The sequence below is a fragment of the Petromyzon marinus genome, unplaced genomic scaffold (genome assembly GCF_048934315.1).
Source record: "Petromyzon marinus isolate PM22_M1 ecotype Great Lakes invasive population unplaced genomic scaffold, UKy_Petmar_22M1.pri1.0 PM_Scaffold_23, whole genome shotgun sequence".
In the NCBI taxonomy this organism is placed as follows: Eukaryota; Metazoa; Chordata; class Hyperoartia; order Petromyzontiformes; family Petromyzontidae; genus Petromyzon; species Petromyzon marinus.
Genome location: NW_027423202.1, coordinates 954,562 through 979,956, shown reverse-complemented (window position 1 = coordinate 979,956; position 25,395 = coordinate 954,562). Strand labels below are relative to the sequence as shown.

The window sequence follows — 25,395 nt, the reverse complement described above, 5'->3', positions numbered from 1 at the left end:
CATGATAATCAGGGGTGGAAGCAGGGATGCTGCTGTTTAGGAAATAATTGTATGTTTTTAATAAGTCATGAAGGAATACGGGCAGTCCTCGGGTTACGAACCACATTCATTCCTGAGACCAGTCCATAACTCGCACGGTTCGTGTGTCGGGACACAATAATCCACTGTATTTAAATGACCATATGGTCAGTGTTAAGAAATATGCTAAGGTTCAACAGAACGGGAAGCACTGTCCAACTCACAATTAAGAATATGGTACTTTTACATGTAACACAATAAAATACTGTATATTAAATCAAATAAATCATGAAATAAAGTAACATAAAACACTTTTATTTCCATAATACCTTGAGTCCTGATACTAGTCAAAAGGGGGGCAATGAGTTACCACAATTGTAGACACCCACACAGACACACAGAGATACCCACACACACACACACAGAGACACACAGACAGAGATACCCACGCACACACAGACAGAGATACCCACACACAGACAGAGACACACACAGAGACACACACCGCGCCGACAATGATCCCCCGTGTAGCCTTAACAGGCTATAGGGGCAAGTGATGTTAGTGAGCAGCGCCTATGAAGGCCGGCACGGCACACGAGGGAGTGGGTGGCCAACACCACACCCGGCCCCCTATGTCTCCCCAGTGGCGATGTTTACACACCACACCCAGGCACTGATGTTAGCCGTGAGCAAAAATCGAACTCGGGTCGCCACCTTTGTAGCGCAGTGCGCTCACCGCTACACTACCGCTCCGCACACACCAATACCAATATCAGTCATTCGCCACAAAGTGACGGCGACGTCACCACGGCGCCTGTGCCAGGCAAGGTGCCCTTTCAGACTCTAAATGTGGTGTTGGCTGTCTTGCTTTCTTCTGAAACAGCGGGATGCTTTCCAAGCAAGAAAATCTCACGAAAATATAGATTTGAGACGAAAGAAAATCAGAAATACTGGATATGATTAGCACATCGAGACGAGTCTGTAGTTTGACTGCTTACAAATGCCGCTTGGTGATTGATGTTCGCCTGGAAAATAAACGGTCGATGGACTAAACTATTTTTCTATATACGTGGATAAAGAATGCAGTTCTGCTTATTTGTCCTTTCGCCCATGATGCTCCATATATATGTATAACAAGTTAGTGTATGATTTAAGTTTTAGTGCTTTGAGAGCCTTAGTATAATTTGGAAAATATATCTCATTGTCCGACTCCTCGATAGACTATTTATTCATACGCTATCCTCACTGCCTAGGTAACATGCAGTATTTAACAACTCAAAGGGCATACGCTCACAATCTTTCTTTCACGTCCACACACGCGTTGTCTCTCACACACAGGAAAACACGCATTCGTTATTATCAAGCACTGGGTGGAGTCTGGGAAGCTTCACCTTTTTGTGAATCTGAATATAAAGCCGGGGTGAATGCAGAGCAGAAGAGACGGAGCGAATTACTTGCGCCCTACGACTCTCCATCACCTGAACATCGTAAGTATTATAAGAGATGCAAGTCGGCTGCACATTGGCCAGTAATAGGCTAAAACTATTGAAATCAGTTATAGGTAAATTATATACGGCATAGATGTGAGAACGTACATTGTATAGACTATGTGTGGTCAATACATGATCGCTATTGTATATCAGATATTTTAACAGGCTACGTTTAAAAAAGAATACCATATTAAAATGCATGTTAATGTCTTATGGGTTAGTGATGTTAAATATGTTGAACAAATGGCCCTGTAATTTTGGACTGCATGCAAACACCACAATAGTGAAATATAGGTTATTACAATCTAGGCAAAAAAAAAAGTTTTGAAAATATGTCAGACATGAATCTTGCCTGAACACTTGCACTTATGCTAACCTTGATGTTGGTTTATAATACTATCCATAGCCCAAACACAACATTAGCAACTCCCTTAATAGTCTTCATTTATCAAGCGCATTATCTACTGATATGCCAATAACAGTGCATGCTACCTTCAATGACATTGCTCGGAGATATGGTCATTAACGAAAAATATAGAACAAAAACTCAGGGAAAAAGAAGAGATTTTATCCGTTCTGGCAATAAAAGAGGTGTTAAGATGTTAAAACACCTAACTGCATCCTTTGCAAGGCATCATGTCTGCATTAACCACGTGCACCTGTGGTGAACAAATAATGCTTAAGTTTAAACACAGGACACAATCTAACCACCAAAGTATGCAAGGGAGCATGGAGAGGTGTGTATGTGTACAAAGAATTGTACATACAAGTGACGCTGTGTAGACTAAGGTTGCCGCGAGTCAGTACAGGGTTTTCACTTTATGCGGGTCCGGTTTGTGTAATATGTATATTGGACGAATGCATTTCTACCCAAAATTCTCTATATGCTGTTTAAATTCACTCATATACAGCTTCGTGATCCGACGTGGGACACCATTGTGTGTGTGTACTGTTTGGCAGGTAAGCTGTCCTGTGTGGTTTAGGTTTGTGTGCCCTTTTTCTTGGACCACATCTACAACCACAAAGCGAGGGAAACCTGTATGTGTTGCACTTCAGGCCCTTTCCAATGAATGTGCAGTATCATACGGAAAATTCCATCGCACAACAGTGGCATAAAAAGGGCTGTATAAGACGACCACAACTAGGGTGCTCTTATTAAAACATTTCTATCACAACTAATTGCAACACTACAGGCGCAGTCCTTGGCTCGGAAAGCGGCCCAAAAACAAACGAAAAAAACGTAAGATAAGCCTTCTAGCGACACCGTGTGCCTCAGCAGGAATAAAGCTCTGTTGCCAGTCACGAGGGCAAGCCCCGCAGTCTGCCAGTGCAGAACCGACTAATATGATTGTGTGCTGTATATATAGGATTTCTAGCTCATGCGATTAATAACCTAATATACATTATGGCCCGACATTCTCCTCCCACCTTTGCACACGTGGTGCATCCATCGGGTCAGCCTGAGATCATTCCTGGTTCTCCGCAGACATCCTGGCGCTTGATGTCATAACCCTTATCAAACTCCTTTCTTCGGAGGTCATCCCACGATATGTGTGAGCACAGACCCACTCAATTTCCCCTACGTGTTGTGTGTCTGTAGCCATGTTTATTGTGAAACGGCTTTCCTCGTTAGGTCGACTCATCCTTAAAATTAATTCCTGCTGCAGCAAGCAATGACAGTCACTGGGAAGACAAAGGCGGTTGGCAGGCTCTGGTTATACCCCTGGATGACATGTTATTTTTGTCGTGGAGATTACGTATATTTTCTGAATTATCCTTTGGTTCAATACTTCACTATAAAACTTCCATACATCATTATCAACTTTATATGCTTAACCCAGATCTCATGTATTGATAAGTGGATGTTAATAGAACATGTAACTAGTCGTATTCACAACCCCCTGACTATGTGCTGTATTGTCACTTAACAACATATCATATCACCAAAGTTAATGTTTAATACCATGATTTTGATTTAAAGCTATCGTGACTGCAGGGATTCATATTCTTGGTCCTTTCGGTAAAGTCACGGAGAAGGAAAACAATAAAATAATAATATAAAACAATAAAATTCTCACAACGTTTCGACTGCAACACAAGCAATCATCATCAGGCGTGAAAACCACAGTAAAAAGAGGCCCGATGGTTCAATGAGCCACTCTGTCTACAGGAAAGCTACCCATATGGATGCTTACCTGAAACCGGATTTCCACCACCATCCATCCCAGAAGAATTCCCTCATCAAGACTCTGCACCCTAGAGCCCAATGCATATCCGACCAGGAACACATAGTCAGTGAACTCAAGCACGTACACCAAGCTCTTAAGGCTAATGGTTACTCCGACTACACAATCCGCAAAGCTATCACTCCAACCATGAAGAAGAACCCTCTTGAGGAGCCTTTCAAAACCATCACTTTACCCTACATTGCTGGGATCACAAAAAAGATCTCCAAAATCTTGAATGAACACAAGATCCAGGTCCGTTTCAACACATTACATAAAATCCGTGATCTGGTTCCGTCTGTAAAAGATGTGATTCCGGACATACAATACCCTGGTGTCTACAAACTAAGTTGCCTCTGTGGTAGTAGTTACATTTGAGAAACCAAACGCCATGTCTCGGACCGCATTCGTGAACACAAAGCAGACCTTAAACACGGTAGGACCAACACCTCGGCCGTGGCAGATCATTGTTCTAATTCAGTAGGCTCACATGCCATTGACTTTTCCAAGACAGAGGTTCTTTGTAAGCCATCTGGCTTCCATGAGAGATTCGTTCATGAGGCTATCCACATATACAAGCACAGAGACAATTTCAACCGAGAAGATGGATTCTATCTTAGCTATCATTGGAAAGATTTGATAAACCATTTCAGGTCTTAATTGATTGTTCACGCTTACAGTGGCTTTCAGACAGCATACATTATAAAAAATTTCGTCTCCCCCCTCCTCTTTTCAGAATATAGATGGACTAGTCCTAAATAAACTGCCAAATCGTTGCGCGTGGCGCTAACGTTTTTTATAAATAAATAAATGCGCCGTTTAAAAATACATTTATGCGAACCAACACACCTGAAGACGACCGTTTGAGTTATGGTCGAAACGTCGTGAGAATTTTTTATTGTTTTATATATATTTTATTATTTTGTTGTTTCTCTTCAACGTGACTTTACCGAAAAAATTAAGAATATGAATTACTGCAGTCACGAAAGCTTTAAATCAAAATTTAATCGCCTCTACGGGGAGGGTTTTCACATAACTTTAAGATCCTTCAACAAACTCCGGGATAAGAAAGCTCAGCTGATCGAGTCTCTCACCTTCCTGAAGAGATGCCGTGACTCTGGGGTAATACCAATCACATTTACACTGACCTCTGCTGCTGTAACTTCTTCTAATGCGAAACGAATTCTTTTCAAAACTAGCTTAGCTCTTATCTCAGAAAAAATCAGACTTATACGCACCGAACTAGATCAGTTAGACAAGACACTCTACAAATCACACTTATCATTGACGGCAACAATGTCCACATCGGATTGGGAACATGTAGACAATATGACTGCCTCTTCAGCTGCTACTATGTCGACCAAATGTAAGGAAAACCTGATTTCCAAATTTAACCTCCTCTTCAACAAAAGACCGGACCCACAGAACAAAAAGTTAGACGTTAATAAAGTCGTAATTAATCGCAGTAACAGTTCTATTTCCGATGGTCTGAAATCCGTTTTAGCTAAAGGTCTAAACTTTGCAGTCACACCTAAACACATACCAGTTAATGATACAATTGCCCAAGTAGACGTTGCTCTCAGGGGCCTGGGTCACATCGCTGCAGACGTAGCAAGATCTGAAATCGCTGCAACCCTCAAAAACGCTAAGATGCCAGCTAGCAACCTCAGCAAAGATGAGCGTTTTGAATTATATAAATTAAAAAAGAGGAATGATATTGTAGTCCTCTCAGCTGACAAAGGCAATGCTACTGTCATCATGGATAAAATAGAATACAACAACAACATTAAAGAATTACTCGACGATGGTAGTTATACAAAAATAAAAAGAGATCCCACCAACAGCCTCGTCACACAAACCAACAAAATAATTTCTGATTCAACCACATTAATTGATCAATCTAAACAGTTTTCGTTGAAACCTTCTGCTGCCAGGCCACCAAGATTATACGGCTTACCAAAAATACATAAAGTAGATACACCCCTTCGTCCCATAGTCTCTACTATCGGCTCCCCCACCTACAAACATGCTCGTTTTTTGTCTGAAATCCTGCGTCCTTTCACTGGAAAGACCACCTCTGCGGTACAAAATTCTACTCACCTGGTATCGACAATCAAGGGTATTTCCCTGTCCCCAGACGACCTGCTTGTCAGTTTTGATGTAGTTTCCTTATTCACCAAGGTTCCTGTACCTGACACCATTGCAATCATTGAAGACTTGGTTCATCAAGGATTAAACACTGAGGTACCCCCCTGGTGAGACACTGTTTAACCAATACATACTTTACTTGGAATGGAACTTTCTACAAACAAACTGAGGGCACCCCAATGGGCTCCCCCCTTTCTCCAGTTATAGCTAACATTTTCATGGAGAAATTTGAGACTGACGCCATCCAGACTGCCATTCTGCGCCCAACCTTATGGAAGAGGTACGTGGATGACACTTTTGTCATCTGGCCACATGGCCGGCCTGCTCTAGACCAATTCTTCGACCACATCAATTCCATACACCCAGCCATCAGATTTACCATGGAAGTCGAAATAGATGGCAAGATACCTTTTTTGGATGTCCTAATTAAAAAGAGACCTGATGGTTCAATGAGCCACTCTGTCTACAGGAAAGGTACCCATACGGATGCTTATCTGAAACCGGATTCCCACCACCATCCATCACAGAAGAATTATCTCATCAAGACTCTGTATCATAGAGCCCAATGCATATCCGACCAGGAACACATAAGCAGTGAACTCAAGCACGTACACCAAGCTCTTAGGGCTAATGGTTACTCCGACTATACAATCCGCAAAGCTATCACTCAAACCATGAAGAAGAACCCTCTTGAGGAGCCTTTCAAAACCATCACTTTACCCTACATTGCTGGGATCACAAAAAAGATCTCCAAAATCTTGAATAAACACAAGATCCAGGTCCGTTTCAACACATTACATAAAATCCGTGATCTGGTTCCGTCTGTAAAAGATGTGATTCCGGACATACAATACCCTGGTGTCTACAAACTAAGTTGCCTCTGTGGTAGTAGTTACATTGGAGAAACCAAACGCCATGTCTCGGACCGCATTCGTGAACACAAAGCAGACCTTAAACACGGTAGGACCAACACCTCGGCCGTGGCAGATTATTGTTCTAATTCAGTAGGCTCACATGCCATTGACTTTTCCAAGACAGAGGTTCTTTGTAAGCCATCTGGCTTCCATGAGAGATTCGTTCATGAGGCTATCCACATATACAAGCACAGAGACAATTTCAACCGAGAAGATGGATTCTATCTTAGCTATCATTGGAAAGATTTGATAAACCATTTCAGGTCTTAATTGATTGTTCACGCTTACAGTGGCTTTCAGACAGCATACATTATAAAAAATTTCGTCTCCCCCCTCCTCTTTTCAGAATATAGATGGACTAGTCCTAAATAAACTGCCAAATCGTTGCGCGTGGCGCTAACGTTTTTTTATAAATAAATAAATGCGCCGCTTAAAAATACATTTATGCGAACCAACACACCTGAAGACGACCGTTTGAGTTATGGTCGAAAGGTCGTGATAATTTTTTTATTGTTTTATATATATTTTATTATTTTGTTGTTTCTCTTCAACGTGACTTTACCGAAAAAACTAAGAATATGAATTACTGCAGTGACGAAAGCTTTAAATCAAAAAATAAAATGCTCTATATCTTCTAATGCAAGGATGAGAACTTAAAAGATTAATTGCTTCCATCATGTATTTATTAAAGTGTTTTAATTGAAATAGAACAAACATAGAACAATTGTTAAGTTACATTTATAAAGTTAGAATAATAAAAAATAAAACAATTCCAATGTAAAATAGAATTGTCAAGATGTGTATGCCTTAACTTAGCTATTTCAATGCTAAATTCTATGCTAATCCCTTTAACAATGGGTGCCTCTGCGGGTGTGTATGCTTTAACTTTTAACATAGCTATTTCTGTGACCAGTCACAAGCTAATCATTCAGCCATTTCAATGCTAAATTATATGCTAATTCCTTTGTCAAGGCGCTTTGTTCCTCTCACACAGCTTAAAGGCCGTATCTGAACGTGGCTCTTTCACTCCAGCGCTGTCCTACCAGACAGTCTCGCCCCCTTCACCTGATGAAGGCCGCTTGTGTTGTGGCCGAAACGTCGTGAGAATATTATTGTGTTATTTTATTTTATCAATTTATTATTTTATTATCATTCTACGTGACTTTACCGAAAGAACCAAAGAAGATGAAAGTAATAGGACTTTTCAAATCGAAAAAATCGTAGCCTTTGTGATTTGCTAATCGCATTGTTTCAAATAGCGATTTCGATTTGAAATCGACCCTTTCACATCGTGGGGGTTAGGGGAGCAGGCCCCCTCGATCTGGAAAAACCGAGTAAAATTTTTGGTCCCCTTGGTCCCCTTGGCGAGCGAAGCGAGCACTTCCAGCCCGGGGGGTTCGGGGGTGGGATGCTGTGAGATATCACGCGAGAGGCTACCGTAAATACGCTTGGCATCCTCCCAACCAACGTGCAAAGTAACTTTTTACAAAATGTAATGTAAAAAAATGGTGTATATTTATGGTATTAAAATAATAAAATACATTCATATCATACACATGTTGTGAGTCCAACTGAGTCACAGACTTTATTCTTCAGAGGCAACACGTTTATCATAACAGTATATACAAAGAGGTAACTGCCCCTTTACCAGATACAGCCTGGGGTGGTGACCACCCAGCTAACTACTCTATACATAAGAGTTATAGCTACGAAGGGTCGGACCCTCACTCGGGTCCCCGGCCACATGTTGATGCCTCGTAGGACGTAGAGCTTCCAGCATGTAGACGTAGAGCTTCCAGCGTGTAGACGTAGAGCTTCCAGCGTGTAGACGTAGAGCTTCCAGCGTGTAGACGTAGAGCTTCCAGCGTGTAGACGTAGAGCTTCCAGCGTGTAGACGTATAGCTTCCAAGCGTGTAGACGTAGAGCTTCCAGCATGTAGACGTAGAGCTTCCAGCATGTAGACGTAGAGCTTCCAGCTTGTAGAACGAAGTGACTCTGGTCCCTCTCAGGGACCCACCTTATATCCTCCCGGGTCGGGGTCGGCTCCACCCTCGGCCCCGCCCACTTTCTCGAGCATTCTAGCTCCTCTCTCAATCCCCCTCGAGAGCTCTCCCTGGACACGTGATCACTCCCTAGCCCCCCCCCCCCCCCCCACCTGGGGCCTTCTCTGTGAACCCACCCGGTGCTGTCCGCAACGTAAGAACATCGCATGCTACGGTGACATTCCCGATGTCACTACACATATATTTGAAGCATTTGTGCAGTACTAAACGTTGTGTGTGTGTCATCTGCTGGCCTTCGTGTGTCGTATGCGGCTTTTGAAAAACTCCCAAAAACTTCCCCAAAAAATTCCCATTTTATTTCTCTTGCCGACCCCGCGATATATCAAAACCACGATGTAGAAAGTCGTGATGGAGAAGGGTCGTCTGTATATACAATAAGGAACCAAGATGAGCTAGCTTTGTTGCCCATATAGACACGCAGTTAGGTATTGATCAGCATCATCCATATCACAAGGATTGTTTCGAGGCAAGGAATGGTCCTTGTGAGCTTCCACATCAAGTCCTTAATCTAGGCTGTTTTTTCGGCCAATGACAAGTCCACACATCCCGCTTGTTCTTCAGGGATCACTGATTCGAAGAAGGGGTTGATCCTCCGGAGGATGATGCGTTCTAGGAGTCTGTAGGTCGTTCACATGAGTAATATTGGCCCATAGCTTCCCAGGTCATCGGTTGGCTTGGCGGGTTTGAGTATTGCAATGACCAACACCTCCCACCATGATTTTGGGATTCGTCTGGTTTTAATGGTTTTGTTCAGATTAACTGATATTTAGATGCTGTATAAATGTGTATGTTGTTGTAATAACCCTTAAATGAAAGTCTATGCGAGTCAGTAAACCCATGCATAGTTCACAGCTATCTGAAATTGTGGTTGCTGTGTAGTGTACGGTGAAAATAATTAATCACGTGTTTGATTTTCTTTTCTTTTCAAGCTGGACACAATGCAACTCCACCTCACCCTGACACTTGTCTGTCGATAAAGAAGGTCAGGAAGAGAGTTCCAGCCTCCTTTGTGCTCCGAGCAAGCGAGAGGTGAGTCCATGAGACTGTCAACTCTGGCACTTGCATTGTGAACATGTAGGTTGCCGTTGGCATCACGATTATAATGTCTCTGTCATGTAAATGGCATGTTTAATTATGCAATTGTAGTAAACAAATAATTTAAATCGTATTTAATAGTCAGGAATAGATATTTATTTTCGTTGTCAAGTATTTTATGCATATAAAGATTGCTATTCACAGCTTCGAAGTGGATTACGCATTCGAAAAAAAACACTTAATACAGAATTAGGGAGACTGCAGTCAAAAGATGTAAATTTTCATATGATACAGTAGTTATGATGAGCCTAAAAGCAGACGCACACATTTTTTTTATTCAACGAAGAGTATATAATTCTGTGTCAGCACGCGGATAGCAAGTTACAGAATAAATGGTGCTGCCATCTACCAACCTAAACATCGCCTCACCACCTGCATTAGGCAAGGCCTAAAGGGCCGAGCTCTCAAATCCAGCACAAGTGACGGCACATGAATAATAACAGTCATGGTTGGTAATGTGATGGTAATCAATGTATACAAGCCACGAAAAAGCAATGGCCATTACCACCTCAGCAGTCACTGCAATGGCTAATGTACTTTGCATTACATTATCGCATAGGGATAATGTAATGTACAATATAACATTGGGATAATGTAATATGATGCCCAACACATTATCCCTATGTGATCGACTGACTCCAGTGTAATTGTAGCTTTGAGCAAAGCCTAGAGCCACCCTTCTCTCGCGCAGGAGCGCACAGGGTATGCGTGTGTGGTCTTAGCTCAGCTCTTTCTACCACCACACCTTAGTACCACCACTTTTAACCTCTGCCAGATCCTGCAATTGCACAGTAGACACACGATCTCTAAGACCATACCTCATAATATCCCCCATCTGTAAACTCCAAGCGCCGCACCACTTTTTTCAATACATGACGTTGGCCCCACCCCAGTACATCCCTTACTACTGCCTCTAGGGGGGCCGGTGTAGTATTGGCTAAAGACCGACTTTTATCAACATTTGCATTGGGAAATGACATGCAGACAAAAACGTTCTCATGTGGCATGAGAACCATGTGTGGAGCTTGAGCACAGGAGATGGGCAGGATTGATCCATTAGCTATGGTGCCATGGCTGAAGTGCTGCTTGTTATAGCATGGTAAGTTAAAACACTTCCCATTAGTCTCTTGAGAATATTGGGCCCGTTGAAGGAATGAATTTCGTGCTGTTATATTCCAAATTTCAACCTGCAATGACTCAATCAATTGTTTAAATATTAAAATTGTATATTTATTTCATTTTTATTATTTAAAAAGTAGATAAGCGTGGTAGGTATTTGGAAATACTTAATTTAATATTTATCACAGATGTTTGACATTAAAATAGGTGATGAAATTCGGTTATTCGTCTGAATATTTGTTATGCTCATGATTAAAACAACATTCAATATTCAACTGAATTATAAATTGATTTGTATTATTGTTAAATGTTGTATTACTAATTAAGGACGGTCTATGTGTGTATTCAAGGCTATGTCTGAAGAGGAGGACCACGACATTAAAGCTCAAGATGAGCTTGCCAAAGTACTTACAGACTTAGGTCTTAATAAAACTTTTTGGATTACAAAACTACGAGATATTTTGGGTATCACCAATGTACAAGCATTGCAATATTGTGGCCCTGAGGAATTTGAAATCATAGAACCACATTGCCGGCATTCATGGGAGAAAAAGGCATTGTGTAAGTTAATGAAAATGTCTGGCAATAAACAGGAGCAAGATACACCAACAAAGCAGCATCCAGAACAAATACATCAGAAAATATTAACTCGCAGTGATAATTCTAACATAGAGACTGAGACAGAGCAGCGAATGGAATTGAAAGGAGCAAAAGAAAACCCATTGCGTGATGGCAACCATTCCACTGATATGGCAAACACTTATCTAAAGCAGTTAGATTTATCAGACATTTCAACTTTACGTGGAACAATATCACATATAAGTCTTTTACAATATGCATCTAAAGGACTTGTTTTGGAGGGGGTGTATCGAACTGGTCAAATAAACGATATGTTAAAGAAAAGAGGCAAACTCCTAAACATCCCAATGTCGTTTGATCTTGCTGGGCCAGTACATCAACCGATGATAAAGCAACAAGAGTTTTCATCCTCTGAAGAGGAAAACATATTTGAGACAGCAGTGGAAAAATTGGGATTCAATACCATAACGACAGAAGAAGGTTTCTTACAGGCCTTGAATGAAGAAATCACCTCGTGGCATAGCAAGGCATTACACACTGAAAAAAAGCAACAAAAAAATCCCACGGATACCTGCATTCATAGCGTCAAATACCTGTACTTACCACTTGCCTCAGGAAGTCTGAACTTTGATCAACTCAAGCTGTCTGATGAGGCGTTGGAGGAATTACAAAGCATTGAAAACACTTTAAAAAACGTCAATGAGTCTTTTAAAACGCGCGTGCTAAGCAGCAGATTTGGAAGTTTTTTTGAGAACTTTGGCTCTCATGCCCATACAGGCCCTGTCCACTTTGGTGGGATATTTAAGTGGAAAGCATCAGCAGAGGGCATCAGCTCAGATGAGGAAAAGGAAGAAAGAAATATGCTATCGGAGGCAGTGGAAAGGTATTCCACTTCTGCCTACAACAGCAGTGGCTGTGGTGGTGGTGGTGAAAGCATGATGGCATCCGAATTTACAACGGAATTTTCCGAAAAATACAATGCTACACCTCTTAGTAAGGTGACAATTTCCGTAGGTACAATAGGTGGATCACCTGGCATTTGTTCTTTTCAACAATGGAAAACTGACATTGTCTCGAACACCAAGACGTGGACTGGCATTGATCTAGGCACATCATTGGTTCCAGTGTGGGACATTGTCACGTTTAACCACAAGGATTACTTTAAAAATACCTTGATAGCTAGCAGGCTCAAGGAGGCATACACACTTTTGACAAACCAAAATCCAAATTTTGGTCTTGAGGATAAATTGGTCTCTGCTAATGCTAAAGCCAGGTCAGTGATGCAAGATATTAAACAGTGGCAAGAATCCAACATGGAATATAATTTAGAAAAGATACTTGATTTGAAACAGACGTTATATGATGAAACGAAAAGCAATTTAATTTGGATAAACACCTGTTTGTCTCACCCAGCCTTTCAATCATTTTTGTCAAATCTTGTTACAGCACCTGCCAAAACGGTGAAAATCAAAAAGCTTATGCGCTCTATTATGGAGCCAAACAGTTGTGAAGTTAACAGCTTTCCACAATTCGCCTCCATTATGCAGTGGCTGAATGAGTATGAAAGAGTCCCTAATCATTTATCTGAATTTAAAGATCTTGTGAACATCTTAACAAAAGCATAAGAACATTTAAAAGTTGACTTTTCACCAACTTATTCAGAAATACATGAAAAAAACAAAGAAATCACACATTCATTTAATTCATTATGCCAATCACTGAGAACAACAAAACTCATCGAACAAGAGCTACTCATCATTTCAGTAGCTTCTGCTGTTGGCTACTGTGTAAAAGAAAAACGATTTCAGCATCCCCTGAATTACGACAACATTGATCATCTTCAACGTGCACTAGAGTCCGCTTACGGAGAGTACTCAAGACTGATGGAACAAGACAAATCCAGAGCTCAGGCATACGTGTTCCGGACAGGTTGGTCTAATGCACGAACTCCTGCCGAAAAGCAAAAACAGTTCGATTTCATGAGATCCCAGATCGAAGCAACAATGTGTGCTGAAGTTTCCCATGTAATTAAATGCAGTGAAATAAGGCCAACTTACTGGAATAAACTTGATATGATGCTGGAATCCATTATCGTTGGAACTTTAAGGCAAGAAGAATTACAAAATAAACCATCTATTCAACCACGAAAAAATAATGAAGAGTTATTGAATCTGCTTGAAAGACTCGCACTGATAAACTACTACCCTAAGAAATTACACACAAGTGATGTATGTGTTGTCAACAGGTCTCCAATTCAAACTAACCCTGATCGATGCACAGAACAAGAACTTGCTCTTTCTTATCTGCAAAAACTGATGATGATTGACTATCGAGCAAGATGTGTTAGTTTTCAGTGTAACAATCTAAACAAAGGTAAATTAAACAACTTATCTCAGTCCACGTATACAAATACAAGCGCTAATAGTGATAACTTCTTTTCTGATGATAAGAATGATGATGACATAATAAATAACAGGGATAGGCCTAGTACAAACACTGAAACCCACATTCACCCTATGGATTTACAAATGGCAATATTCCATTGTGGAGACAATTTTGTAAGGCAGTACATTTTCACCAAACTTTCATTCATCCAGTTCGCACTTCCGCTATTAGTTCCAAATCCTTGTTGTTCAGAAATAGAATTCCCTATCTGGTCATTCAGACAGATTAAAAAAAAGCTGGAAATGCCGTGATGCATCTACCACAAAATGGAAATCTAAAAACTGTGCAATCAGTGATGCCAACACTGCACTCGTGTCCTTCGTAAGATTTGGTGAATCACCCACATCAAAATCTCAGATAATGAATTCTCTGCTCGGCAAGCAAAAGCATTTAGTTTTCTTTCATAGGCACTGCCGAGGCAGCAGCAGGAATGGTCAACTAATGAAAGGAGTTGCAGAGATCGCCTGGTATCTTCCAGGTGGCAAGGACGATGATGTATTTAATGACTGCATAGCATTCACTAATCTCCACGGAGATGCAAGAGAACACAAAACACAGGTGCAATTTTTACATGAGATATCGTCTATAAATGTGATATTACTGTCAGATGGTGATCGCAATGAAGAAGGTAAACGCATCTTAGACGAATGTTTGAGTTCCCCAAAGCCGCTAGTTTGCCTCTGTGCTGACAATAAGAGTTTCCAGTGGAGTATCTGGAACAAACGCGAAAATTGCTGTCGGGAATCGAAATGAGGCTGAGTTAATTGATGAATTGACGTCAATAATAAAATTATATTTAGACAATTCAAAAAGAAATATTAATATCGAAGCTTGCTCAGATATTGCAAGACAGTATGGCTTCATTGTTGATGAAGATGATAAACAATGTTTAGAGGGCAAGGATATGGCGAAAGTTTTGCTGAGTCTTATAAGTAACAAGCCGCTGTGTTCCATAAAGGAGATATTTTTGCCTCTTCAAGGAAAATTGTGGCAGTCGTGGTGCAAGAAAGACAAAGAATTGACTCGCATGAAGGTAAAGGGGGGCCTAAGTGTTGAGGAACACAAAAGTAATATTTCAATGGAAAAAACACTCATTAGGAAAGAACAGCTTGAAAAAGCATTTCCTCTTAACGATTTTATGAGATCATTGATCATAATTTTGACCAAGAAGTCATGCACAGTAAAAACATACTTTATGCATTGGCTACGCATATACTTAGAAAATATGTATGCAGATCGCTTATCACAACTTAATCTCACTTATCATCAGGTCTGGACAGCAATAATACAATTGAAAAAACAAGGTTCTAACACGACTACCATTGCTGCAAAACAATCAGAGTTGGATAAAATATCAGAAGAACTTGATGCCTCTTCCTTTGGAATTTATCACGTTTTTAGGGAAGTTGGTCAGATCTACGAAGCTTCACAGACAACGCCATCAGTTGAAAAACTCCCAGCTACTTTGTCAAAGATCGCAGCAGAAATGATGATCTCTGGATTTCCCCTTGAACTCATGGATGGTGATGCTGCACATGTCCCTCTCATTTGGATTAGCTCAATCTTGGATGGAATCATTAATGAAATTGGGAACGTGAGGCTGTTTGTAATCTCAATACTGGGAATACAGAGCAGTGGAAAGTCCACGCTACTTAATGCCATGTTTGGTCTCCAGTTTCCTGTTGGTAGTGGGAGATGCACCCAAGGAGCCTACATGCAGTTAGTGAAGGTGGAGGCAGAGTTCAGTAAACAGCTGGGATATGACTTTGTGCTGATAGTCGACACAGAAGGACTACGTTCTGTAGAGCTGTCAAATGCAACACATAGTCATGACAATGAGCTGGCAACGTTTGTGATTGGGCTGGGAAACATGACCGTGATCAACATTTTAGGAGAGAACCCTTCTGAAATGCAAGACATTCTACAAATTGCTGTGCAGGCATTTCTGAGAATGAGGCAGGTCAAGTTATCACCAAGCTGTGTGTTTGTCCATCAAAACGTAGGGGATGTGACTGCTCACAATAAGAACATGGAGGGAAGGAGACGCTTTCAGGAGAAACTTGATGAGATGACCCGCATGGCTGCAGCCCAGGAGCAGTGCGCTGTTGAATCATTTGATGCGGTTATCAGGTTTGACGTGAACTCTCAGATCCGTTACTTTGCTCATCTTTGGGAGGGAGACCCTCCGATGGCTCCGCCAAATCCAAGCTACTGCCAAAATATTAAAGACCTTAAAGAAATGTTACTTAGAAATGCGAAAAAAGAAAAAAACAGTCAACGTCTTGAAGATATCAGAATTCAAAGCACGCATTAAGGATCTATGGACGGCTTTGCTTGCAGAAAACTTCGTTTTCAGCTTTAAGAACACATTAGAGATTGCAGCTTATACCAAACTGGAAGAAATGTATGGAAAATGGACTTGGGAACTCAGGAGTGATGTTCTTCAGCAGGAAAACAAACTCTATAACAGCATTGATAACAATACAGATGCTATGACACGATCACAGATTGAACTAAGAATTTTGTCAAACTATCAGGATATTAAAAATAAAATGGAAGAACATTTCAATAGCGCAGATGATGCGGAAATGTTGGTTCAATGGAAAGTTAAATTTGAAAAAGGATTTGAAACAGTGAAAGAAGAGCTATTGTCTGATGCTTACAAAAACTACACAGCCCTGATGGCTCAAAAAGACAAAAAACGAAATCTCGATCTACAGAGATCAAGTTACGAAGATCAGCTTATTAGAAAGAGCAAGGATTTGGCTTCAAAATTGAGAGACAAAAATGTAAATGACGGACAATGGGACAGGGATTTTGATAAAATCTGGCAGGAGTGGATTAAAGTGATAAAAGACAGTATGACCAGCCCTGCAACACTTGATGTAAAAACACAAATTGAAAACCTTCTTTACGAAGGTAATGCGAATCAAATTAAACACCTACAAACAGCGATATGTCACTATCACATAGGGACAGAATTTTACGTTAATCAAAACGAACACATTATGATGGGCACGAAATGGCTTGGAAGTCGGAGTCACCATTTCAAAGATGAGGATATGGAGTCAATTAAAAAAATAATTACTGACATAAAATTCAATGTCAATAGATGCATTACCACCCAAGAGAAACATAAAACGAATTTCAATTCATCCTACATATATGAAATTTTAGAGGTAATTAATTCAGAAATACAATAATTTTCACAATACAATAAAAGATTTATGCTCACAGATAAGTTCAAAATTAATTTATCTGTCCACATATTGGCAGCGGTTACAGGGCGATTTCAGAAAATGCATGAGAATTTCCAGAGGGAAAATGACCCATTAGTATACTTCGTCAGTAAAAAAGAAGAATACTTCAACAGCTTCAAAATTCGCTGCCAAGGCTCAACATCCACAGCTATTTTTGTGGATATTTTGTGTAACAAACTGAAAACATCCATTCAACAGGCAGTTTATGATAAAGTTTGTGTTGACATTGCAGGCAGGATGAAGTCCACATTTCCGGCATTCAACGGAAATCGATCAAAATTAGAAAACTACATTCTCATAGATTTAGCGAAGAAGAAAGATTTTAATGCATTTGATGAATATATTCACCATCCAAAACACCACTTTGAGAAATACATTACGGAATGTGTAGAAGAGTATTGCAAGGAAAACGATAATGAAATAATTTATGAGATGTTAAAGTCAAGTCTTGGGGATTCCACAGCTGCAATTACTCGTGCAATTAATAAAGCAACTGAAATCGTACAAGAAAACGAGTATGATGCATCTTCATGGCTGGATGCATTTTGCACACAGCTTGATGACGCCATCAAGCTCCCAAGACAAACTTTGGACAAAGGCGACTACAAAGAAATAACGGATATTGAATTTCTTAAAGAAGAATTAACAAACGGACTAAAAACCGTGGTTCAAGGCTTAAAAGATAAATTTTCTTCAGCATGCTTAAATGATTTACAAAACGTTCAGAACGAACCTCACGAAATACTATTTCGGCAGCTATGTGGGTGCTGGGTGCAGTGCCCGTTCTGTAAAGCCATCTGCACAAACACGATGTCCAATCATGAAGGAGACCACAGTGTTCCCATTCACCGCCCCAGGGCAGTACGTGGAGGACATTGGCATGAAACTGATCACTTTGTCACCGACATCTGCACTAGTTTAGTTGCCAGTAACTGCAGCATAGTGTTTCCAGACAGAAAAATACCATGGAAGGATTATCGTACAGCCGGGCCAAATTATGCTTGTTGGAGCATAACACCAGACTTAACCACACAGCCATATTGGAAATGGTTTGTCTGCAAGTTCAAGTCAAACTTAGAAAAGCGCTATAACCTAAAATTTGCAGCGCTGGGAAAAATTCCATCAGATTGGAAATGTATTAAAGAACATGATGTTATTGAGGATTTAGAGAAACTGTAGGTTAATAAAACTACAAATGAGCATCCTATGTCACAGATGAACTTATGAATATGTGGCTCTGTTTCAAAGTCTGAAAGATTTTCATTTTTATGTTATTAATAATAACGAACAAAATTCATCATCAAACAGGAACATCTCTAAAATGGCATGTCATTTAACGGTCGTTACATGCATGCATATGGACATACATTTAACTTGAGACATTGTAGATGTTATAGTAAACTGATCATCTGCCTTAGACGTGAATATTTTCGCGCAAAATAAATATATGCATCTTTTTAAGTAATCCATAAAGAAATATCTACAATCATTTACAATGTGTTTATTCCTCTATACCCTTGTTTTGTTTAAACGTGCATTTTGTTTGTGATGCACTTCAAATGTAAATCCAAAATTAAGAATAGAAATGTCAATAAAAATGGTAAATTACACATCAGCTAACTGCGTGCTTAATATTAAATTGTGTTTCTACTTTAACATTTGTAATTGAAATCTAAAATCAATATTGCATGTTTTAATAGTAAATTTGTGCTTCTAGTTCCCACAAATACTCACCAGCCTTGCACTTTCTTCTTCATGTTGGTGTCGGACCCCTATTTCATGATGCAGAACCTTCTCCCCTGGGTGCTCTCTTCTAGAGCTTTAATCACCTGCCCATCCCCTCTCATGAATGCCCAAGACAGGTATTTTGCCTCTCACGATCGTTCTTTTCAGACTTTTATGTTCATCCAAAATTGCTTCATCATGAGCATAATACTATATTTCCATGGGATAGCATATGGCCAGTTGAAGTCAAATCCAAAGCTGAAAAGGTTCCAATATTATCAAGTATTCCGTTCTCAGCATGGATATCTGCCAAATGTAACATTTAAGTAAATGTTGAAACATCTTTACCAGTAACTTCTTCTTTGCTGCTTATTTCCCTTTGCAGCAGCAATTCTGTCTTGCTGAATGCTATTTTTTCCATTAAAATAATGATATCACCATTACGCACAATTAACTCGTTTGCTCTCCAATTATACGTTCAGACCCAACAATAACACATGTGAGTAAATACAACACAATTTCAGCAAACCTCAGGGTACTGTAATTCTATAATCGCAACAAATGCTTCCAATGACTGGAAAGGCACCAAATGAGACACAAAAATTAGCGGGGTTTACAAGGCTCTTAGAATTTACAAAATTAAACAACATTGTACTGATCAACACCATTCACCCCCACAAATAATCAAGAAGATCAACGTAGCACTCATGTTGTGGTGCATTTCACTACTGGACTGACGATACACGAATGTCAAACCATTTTTGGTCAAATAAAAAGAGTGGATATTTCTCTGGGGCAGACATTGGAAGTGATGACGGTGGCTTAATCATGATGATGGTCACAATAAAACTCAGAAAGAATTTCAGGGAAAAGAGCACGAGAGCGAGATATGACTTGGACAAACTCTACAGCCGACAGATAAAGGTAGAATATTAAGCAATGATTTCAATAAGGTTTGCGCCATGACTAATGTTAGTGCTACATTAAGTTACGGATGATTTCATGTAATATCACAATAAAGGGCCAAAATATGTTATTAACAAGGCTTGGGGGTTTAAACAGCAATGAGTGACTAAGGGGGGCATGTACCAAAGTGACTAGTCATGGAATTTGAAATCCAAGAGACCTGATGGAGAAGACGATACAATGATCAATCATCCACTAAACAATCCTGTCAGAACTGAAAAACTATTTTTTCTCGACAGAAACAGAAGAAAGCTCTTGAGACTGTTAGGAAACTCATCAAATGGAACCAGTCAATACAATCAGCAACATAACTATTTAGCAACTTATTTGCAAACAGTAACACACACTTACACGCTCTAACCCAAAAACCTCTATTTATGGATGATATTGCTCGCGAAAACCTCCATGTTAAACTGAGTAACACAAACAGACAGCCAATGACTCCCTCCAATATCAATGTTGCTGAAATGATGTGCTTCCAAAATGTCGTGTCGCTAATGGGATGTGAAAAAATATTTGTTTAATGTTCATGTTGAGGTAAAGATATTGGAGAGATGTGCATTGTGACCCTATTGATTTTGGAACTTTTATTCGAATAATTATGTCATGATACAAAGTATCCAAGTCACAGTAAGGTTGGCAGCATACTGTGAAATATCTGTCGAAGCCCAGAGGAACTTTTTAACCACATTTTCTAGGGCACAGTCGAAGTTAAGAGAGGGTGGCCAATGATCAACATCGTGCCTTAGACGTAAATATCAAAGGCATACATGTAGATCACAAGAGACTGATAAAGGTGGAATCGGTTGATACATCACTGGCCACACCTACGACATTACAAGTTAAGTAAACAAAACTCACATTCGTAATCTTCAACTCTTATCCACTCTATATCTCTGGCCTCTGTTTATGTGCTATGAAAAAGGGCCATTGTCACGAATAATCTGTTATATATATAAATGAGTATTTATAGCAGTGCTATTGCTTTTTTAAGCCAAACGTCCAGTAACTTATGATAATGACGATACCAACATTTTCATACGTGGACATATAATCATACAGGTTGGTAAATGTGAAGAAATAGTAACAGTTTTGCATACAATTAATAACATTTCTAGGTTTGATGCATCGAAGTCAATAGGCTGTATGACTTGAGCATTATAATGTTTTAGGTGATTTTCAGATAAGCATAGGAGCAAATATTGTCCACGCTGCCTACTCATCTTCCTCTCTTCCAGATCCATTGTCAGTTATTGCAAAGTCTACATTATTTTTAACACCACAATTTGCATAGCATGAAGATGGAAAAAACTGCATATTAAGTGTAACACGATCAATATCAATGGACAAAAGCAAACAACTTTAAAATGTAAATGAGTGGAAGCTGGATCAAGAAAACGACAAATGCAGAGTTCTATTAAATATCAACGAATAGGCTGAGATAAATAAGTAGAACAACAGATTCATCCTCTGGGCATTGTTGGCAATACAGGCGGCAGGAAGACGTCACTTTGAAGGGACATGGAAGGCGATGAACAAGACGACAGAGATGGATTCATAAAAGCAACTAATAAAAGTGGCATCATTGCTGACAAATGCTTCAGAAGGGTGGACGAGTGGAAAGATCAAGTTCTACAACTGCCAACCGCTTCCAAAGACAACATAAATTGTTGACTTTTGATATAATTATTTTACACGAAGCTTCATATTTTACTTCATTAACAACTTTAAGTTAATTACATCTATTGTCAATTTGGTCATTGTAGATAAGGTGCGTGAGCAATTGGGAGGTGTTCTGGAATTTGAGTTATTTTCGATCGCATGCAACTTTATATATACATAGAGTAAGATGATACTATCTGAATACAATACAGGAATATATATGTACATCTTTACGTCATATTTACGAAGTGGAGTGTTGGCATAGTGCTTTGCTATCTGCCATATGATATTTGCCATCTGTGCATCTTATATTTTGTGGCAATAAGAATCTGATTTCAATAATATGGTTGGTATTGCAACAACCAATGAACTAAGGATTGTTTGGATGTCGCATTTTTTTTGTTTAGCTAATCTTGATTGTATAATGCTGAAGAGGTCAGTTATTTTATGAATTAATACCTGTTTGTATGTTTCGGAGCATGAACATGATATAGTGGTTGTGCAAATAGATACAAAACATATAAGTTTAACATAATATGTTTTCAAAGTCACAATTCAATGTTTTATTGGGGCCATAACTATCGGTTTTAATCAATACATTTATAAGCATACAAATATTAACATATTTTGTGTTTTAATGAAAGCAGCATTTCAAAGTGGTGAACAAGACAAACACGAAATACAAAACACACCAAGGGACAATTGAAAAAATGTAAAAAATGAGACGATCAAAATATTCTTAGTTTTTTCGGTAAAGTCACGTTGAACGTGAAAGTCACGTTGAACGTGACTTTACCGAAAAAACTAAGAATATGAATTACTGCAGTCACGAAAGCTTTAAATCAAAATTTACGATCAAAATAGTGAAGATATGCCAAGGAATGTGGGGAACGTTGGGTTCTGTTTTGGAAAAAAAAGGTTCCAAAGAGAGTTGTATTCTATTTGCATAGTTCTTCGAGCTCAATTGCCTTGCTTTTTAAATAATCCACAGCATCAGGTTTAAGAATCCGCATTACTTGTAAGTCTAAATCAAGGATTGTGTATTTATTAGAACAATTCTTCAAGGAGTAGATTTTACCTCTCCCTCTACCAGCCACTAAGGCCCACTGGTGGTTGTTGTGAAGAAGCCCGATGGTTCACTGAGGTTTTGCTTAGTTCTTAGCCACCTAAATCAGGTGACTTTTGATGGTACTTATCCCCTGCCGAGTATTAACGACTCATTGGAGGCATAAGCAGGGTCAATTTGTATTCGTTCGTTCGTTTCTCAATCCGCTAGTCCTGGTGAGGGTCATGGCGGCAGCATGTTGCGTAGGGTAGTCCAGACCTCCCTTTCCCTGGCAATGGACTCCAGCACTACTATACACTACACTATCATGCGCCACTATACACTACACTGTACTCTACACTATACACTGCTATACACTACACTACACACTGCTATACACTACACTTATATGCAATACAATACACTATTATACACTACTATACTAGACGCTACACAATACACTACATTACTATATACTACTAGACACGTACTCTAGCTCGACAGTCCCGCCAGCGTGTCCGGGGACATGCTGGCGGGACTCCGATAGGGAGTCTATCGGAGGGCATCCTAACCAGGTGCCCGAACCACCTCAACTGGCTCCTGTTAATCTGGAGGAGCAGCAGCTTGACTCTGAGGCTCTCCCAGATTACCGAGCTCCTTACCCGATCACCGAGCTCCTTACCCAATCACGGAGAGTGAACCTGGCAACCCTGGTGAGAAACCAATTACCCAAGGATCATGTTCCGGATCCATCGCTGAGTCTGAGCCAGTTCTGCAACAGACTCAAAACAGTGTTGTTTCAGAGAGCCTACTTCAATGTGTGATCAATGCACATTCGTGATGGACTGGACTCATAAGACTGCACAATATCAAATGCTCTTACTTACTTCTTACTTACTTACTCATGACCATAGGTTAGAGTGGGAATGTAGATCGACCTGTAAACCACTTCACTACCACAAAATGGTACAGTGCCCGCAACACAGCGGGCGCCACACCAATCCGCCAGCCAATATCACGCTCCCACTCACCATCACTCAACTTCTCCACTGAGGGCAGCTGTTCCCCCCTTCCCTGGGGAGAAAAATCCACCGTATCCCGTGAGTGAACCATGACCCAGATTTGGAGGTACTGATCCTCATCTCAGCTGCTTCACACTCGACTAGAGCAGAATTCCAATAACATCTCACCATTCGGGTTCAGATCAGGGGGGGCATTCCTCCCAATCATGCCTCTCCAGGTATCGCCATAATTTCCCACGTGAGCATTGAAGTCGCCCAGTAAGACTGTGGAACCGGTAGACGGCACTCTGTCTAGCAGTACACCCACCATCTCCAAAAAGGCCGAATACTATGAACCGCTGCTTGGCGCATAAGCACAGACAACAATCAGAGTTTTCCTTTCTGAGACCCGAAGTCTCATTGAGGGGACACTCTCATCCACTCGGGCAAACTCCAACTGAACAGCACCCAGCTGGGGGCTTGTGAGTATCCTTACACCCGCTCGGGTCCTCTCACCAGTGGTCACTCCGGAATAGGAGGCCACCCCGATCAAGAAGTTTGTTCCAGTGCCAATGCTGTGTGTGGAAGTGAGACCGGCTATATCTAGTCGGTACTTTTCCACGTCCTCCACCATTTCTGACCCGGTCCCAATAGCAAGTGTCCATCACTATGGTCCAGCCCATCTGAGACCATCCCTTTTCCTGCCAAACTGGCATCGCATCCACCCCTCACACTTTGTCCTGCGAATGGTGCGCCCACAGTACTGGGAATCGATAACAACCATGCTAAAAAAACGGAATCGATTCCCTGATATATGTACTGACGTCATCACAGGTGTGTGCAATCAATTCTCTGATATCCCGATCACACTCAATCGTATCAAATATTAAAAATGTGGGTATCGATTTCCCAAAGAGGAATGGACAACGACCACGCTATTAACCAGAATCGATTCACTTCACTGCTATAATATATAATGACGTCACTACAGGTAGGCAGAATCGATTCTCTTCGACTTCTATTTGCCGTATTGGAATCGAATTTTAACATTGTGGATATGGATCTCGCCAAGAAGAAACAATAACAGACGGGCTATAAACCGGAATCGATTTCCTGATATATGGAGTGAAGTCTTAATACGTGTGTGGAATTTATACTCTGCTATCCTGATCATGCTCAATCAAATCGAATATTAACATTGCCGGTATGGATCTCGCCAAGAGGAATCGACAATGCTATAAATAATAATAATTCAATGCATAATGTGCATTCCATACTAGGATCAGGAAACAAAAACAGAACCAGGGCAACCGACCAAACGAAAGAGGGAAGGCCACTTTAAAGAGATGGGTTTTCAAAGCAGACTTAAATATTTCAACCAACTCTGATTTCCAGACTTCAAGTGGCAAAGTTTTCCATAATTTGGGTGCCATGATAACAAAAGCCCGATCACCAAAAGAGCGCAACCTAGACCTGGGAGTGCCGAGCAGTTGGAGATCAGAAGATCTTCAGGATATTAATGGAATATATACATTCATTAGTTCCTGCAAGTAATGTGGGGTGAGTCTTTTAAAGCCATATAGGTTAATAGCAATATATTAAAATCTACTTGGAATTTGACTGGTAGCCAATGAAGAAAT

The 25,395-nt window shown here is 40.3% G+C and overlaps 1 protein-coding gene and 2 pseudogenes across 1 annotated transcript; all 3 read left to right on the top strand.

Annotated features, from left to right (window-relative positions):
- On the top strand, positions 1-14,978 carry LOC142922963 (interferon-induced very large GTPase 1-like; annotated as a pseudogene).
- LOC142922962 (interferon-induced very large GTPase 1-like) lies at positions 14,890-17,304 on the top strand (annotated as a pseudogene).
- LOC142922964 (interferon-induced very large GTPase 1-like) lies at positions 17,304-22,324 on the top strand. Its single transcript, XM_076063902.1, has one exon. The coding sequence runs from the start codon at positions 17,324-17,326 to the stop codon at positions 18,533-18,535; it is 1,212 nt and encodes a 403-aa protein (XP_075920017.1). The 5' UTR covers positions 17,304-17,323; the 3' UTR covers positions 18,536-22,324.
- Positions 22,325-25,395: the final 3,071 nt, after the last annotated feature.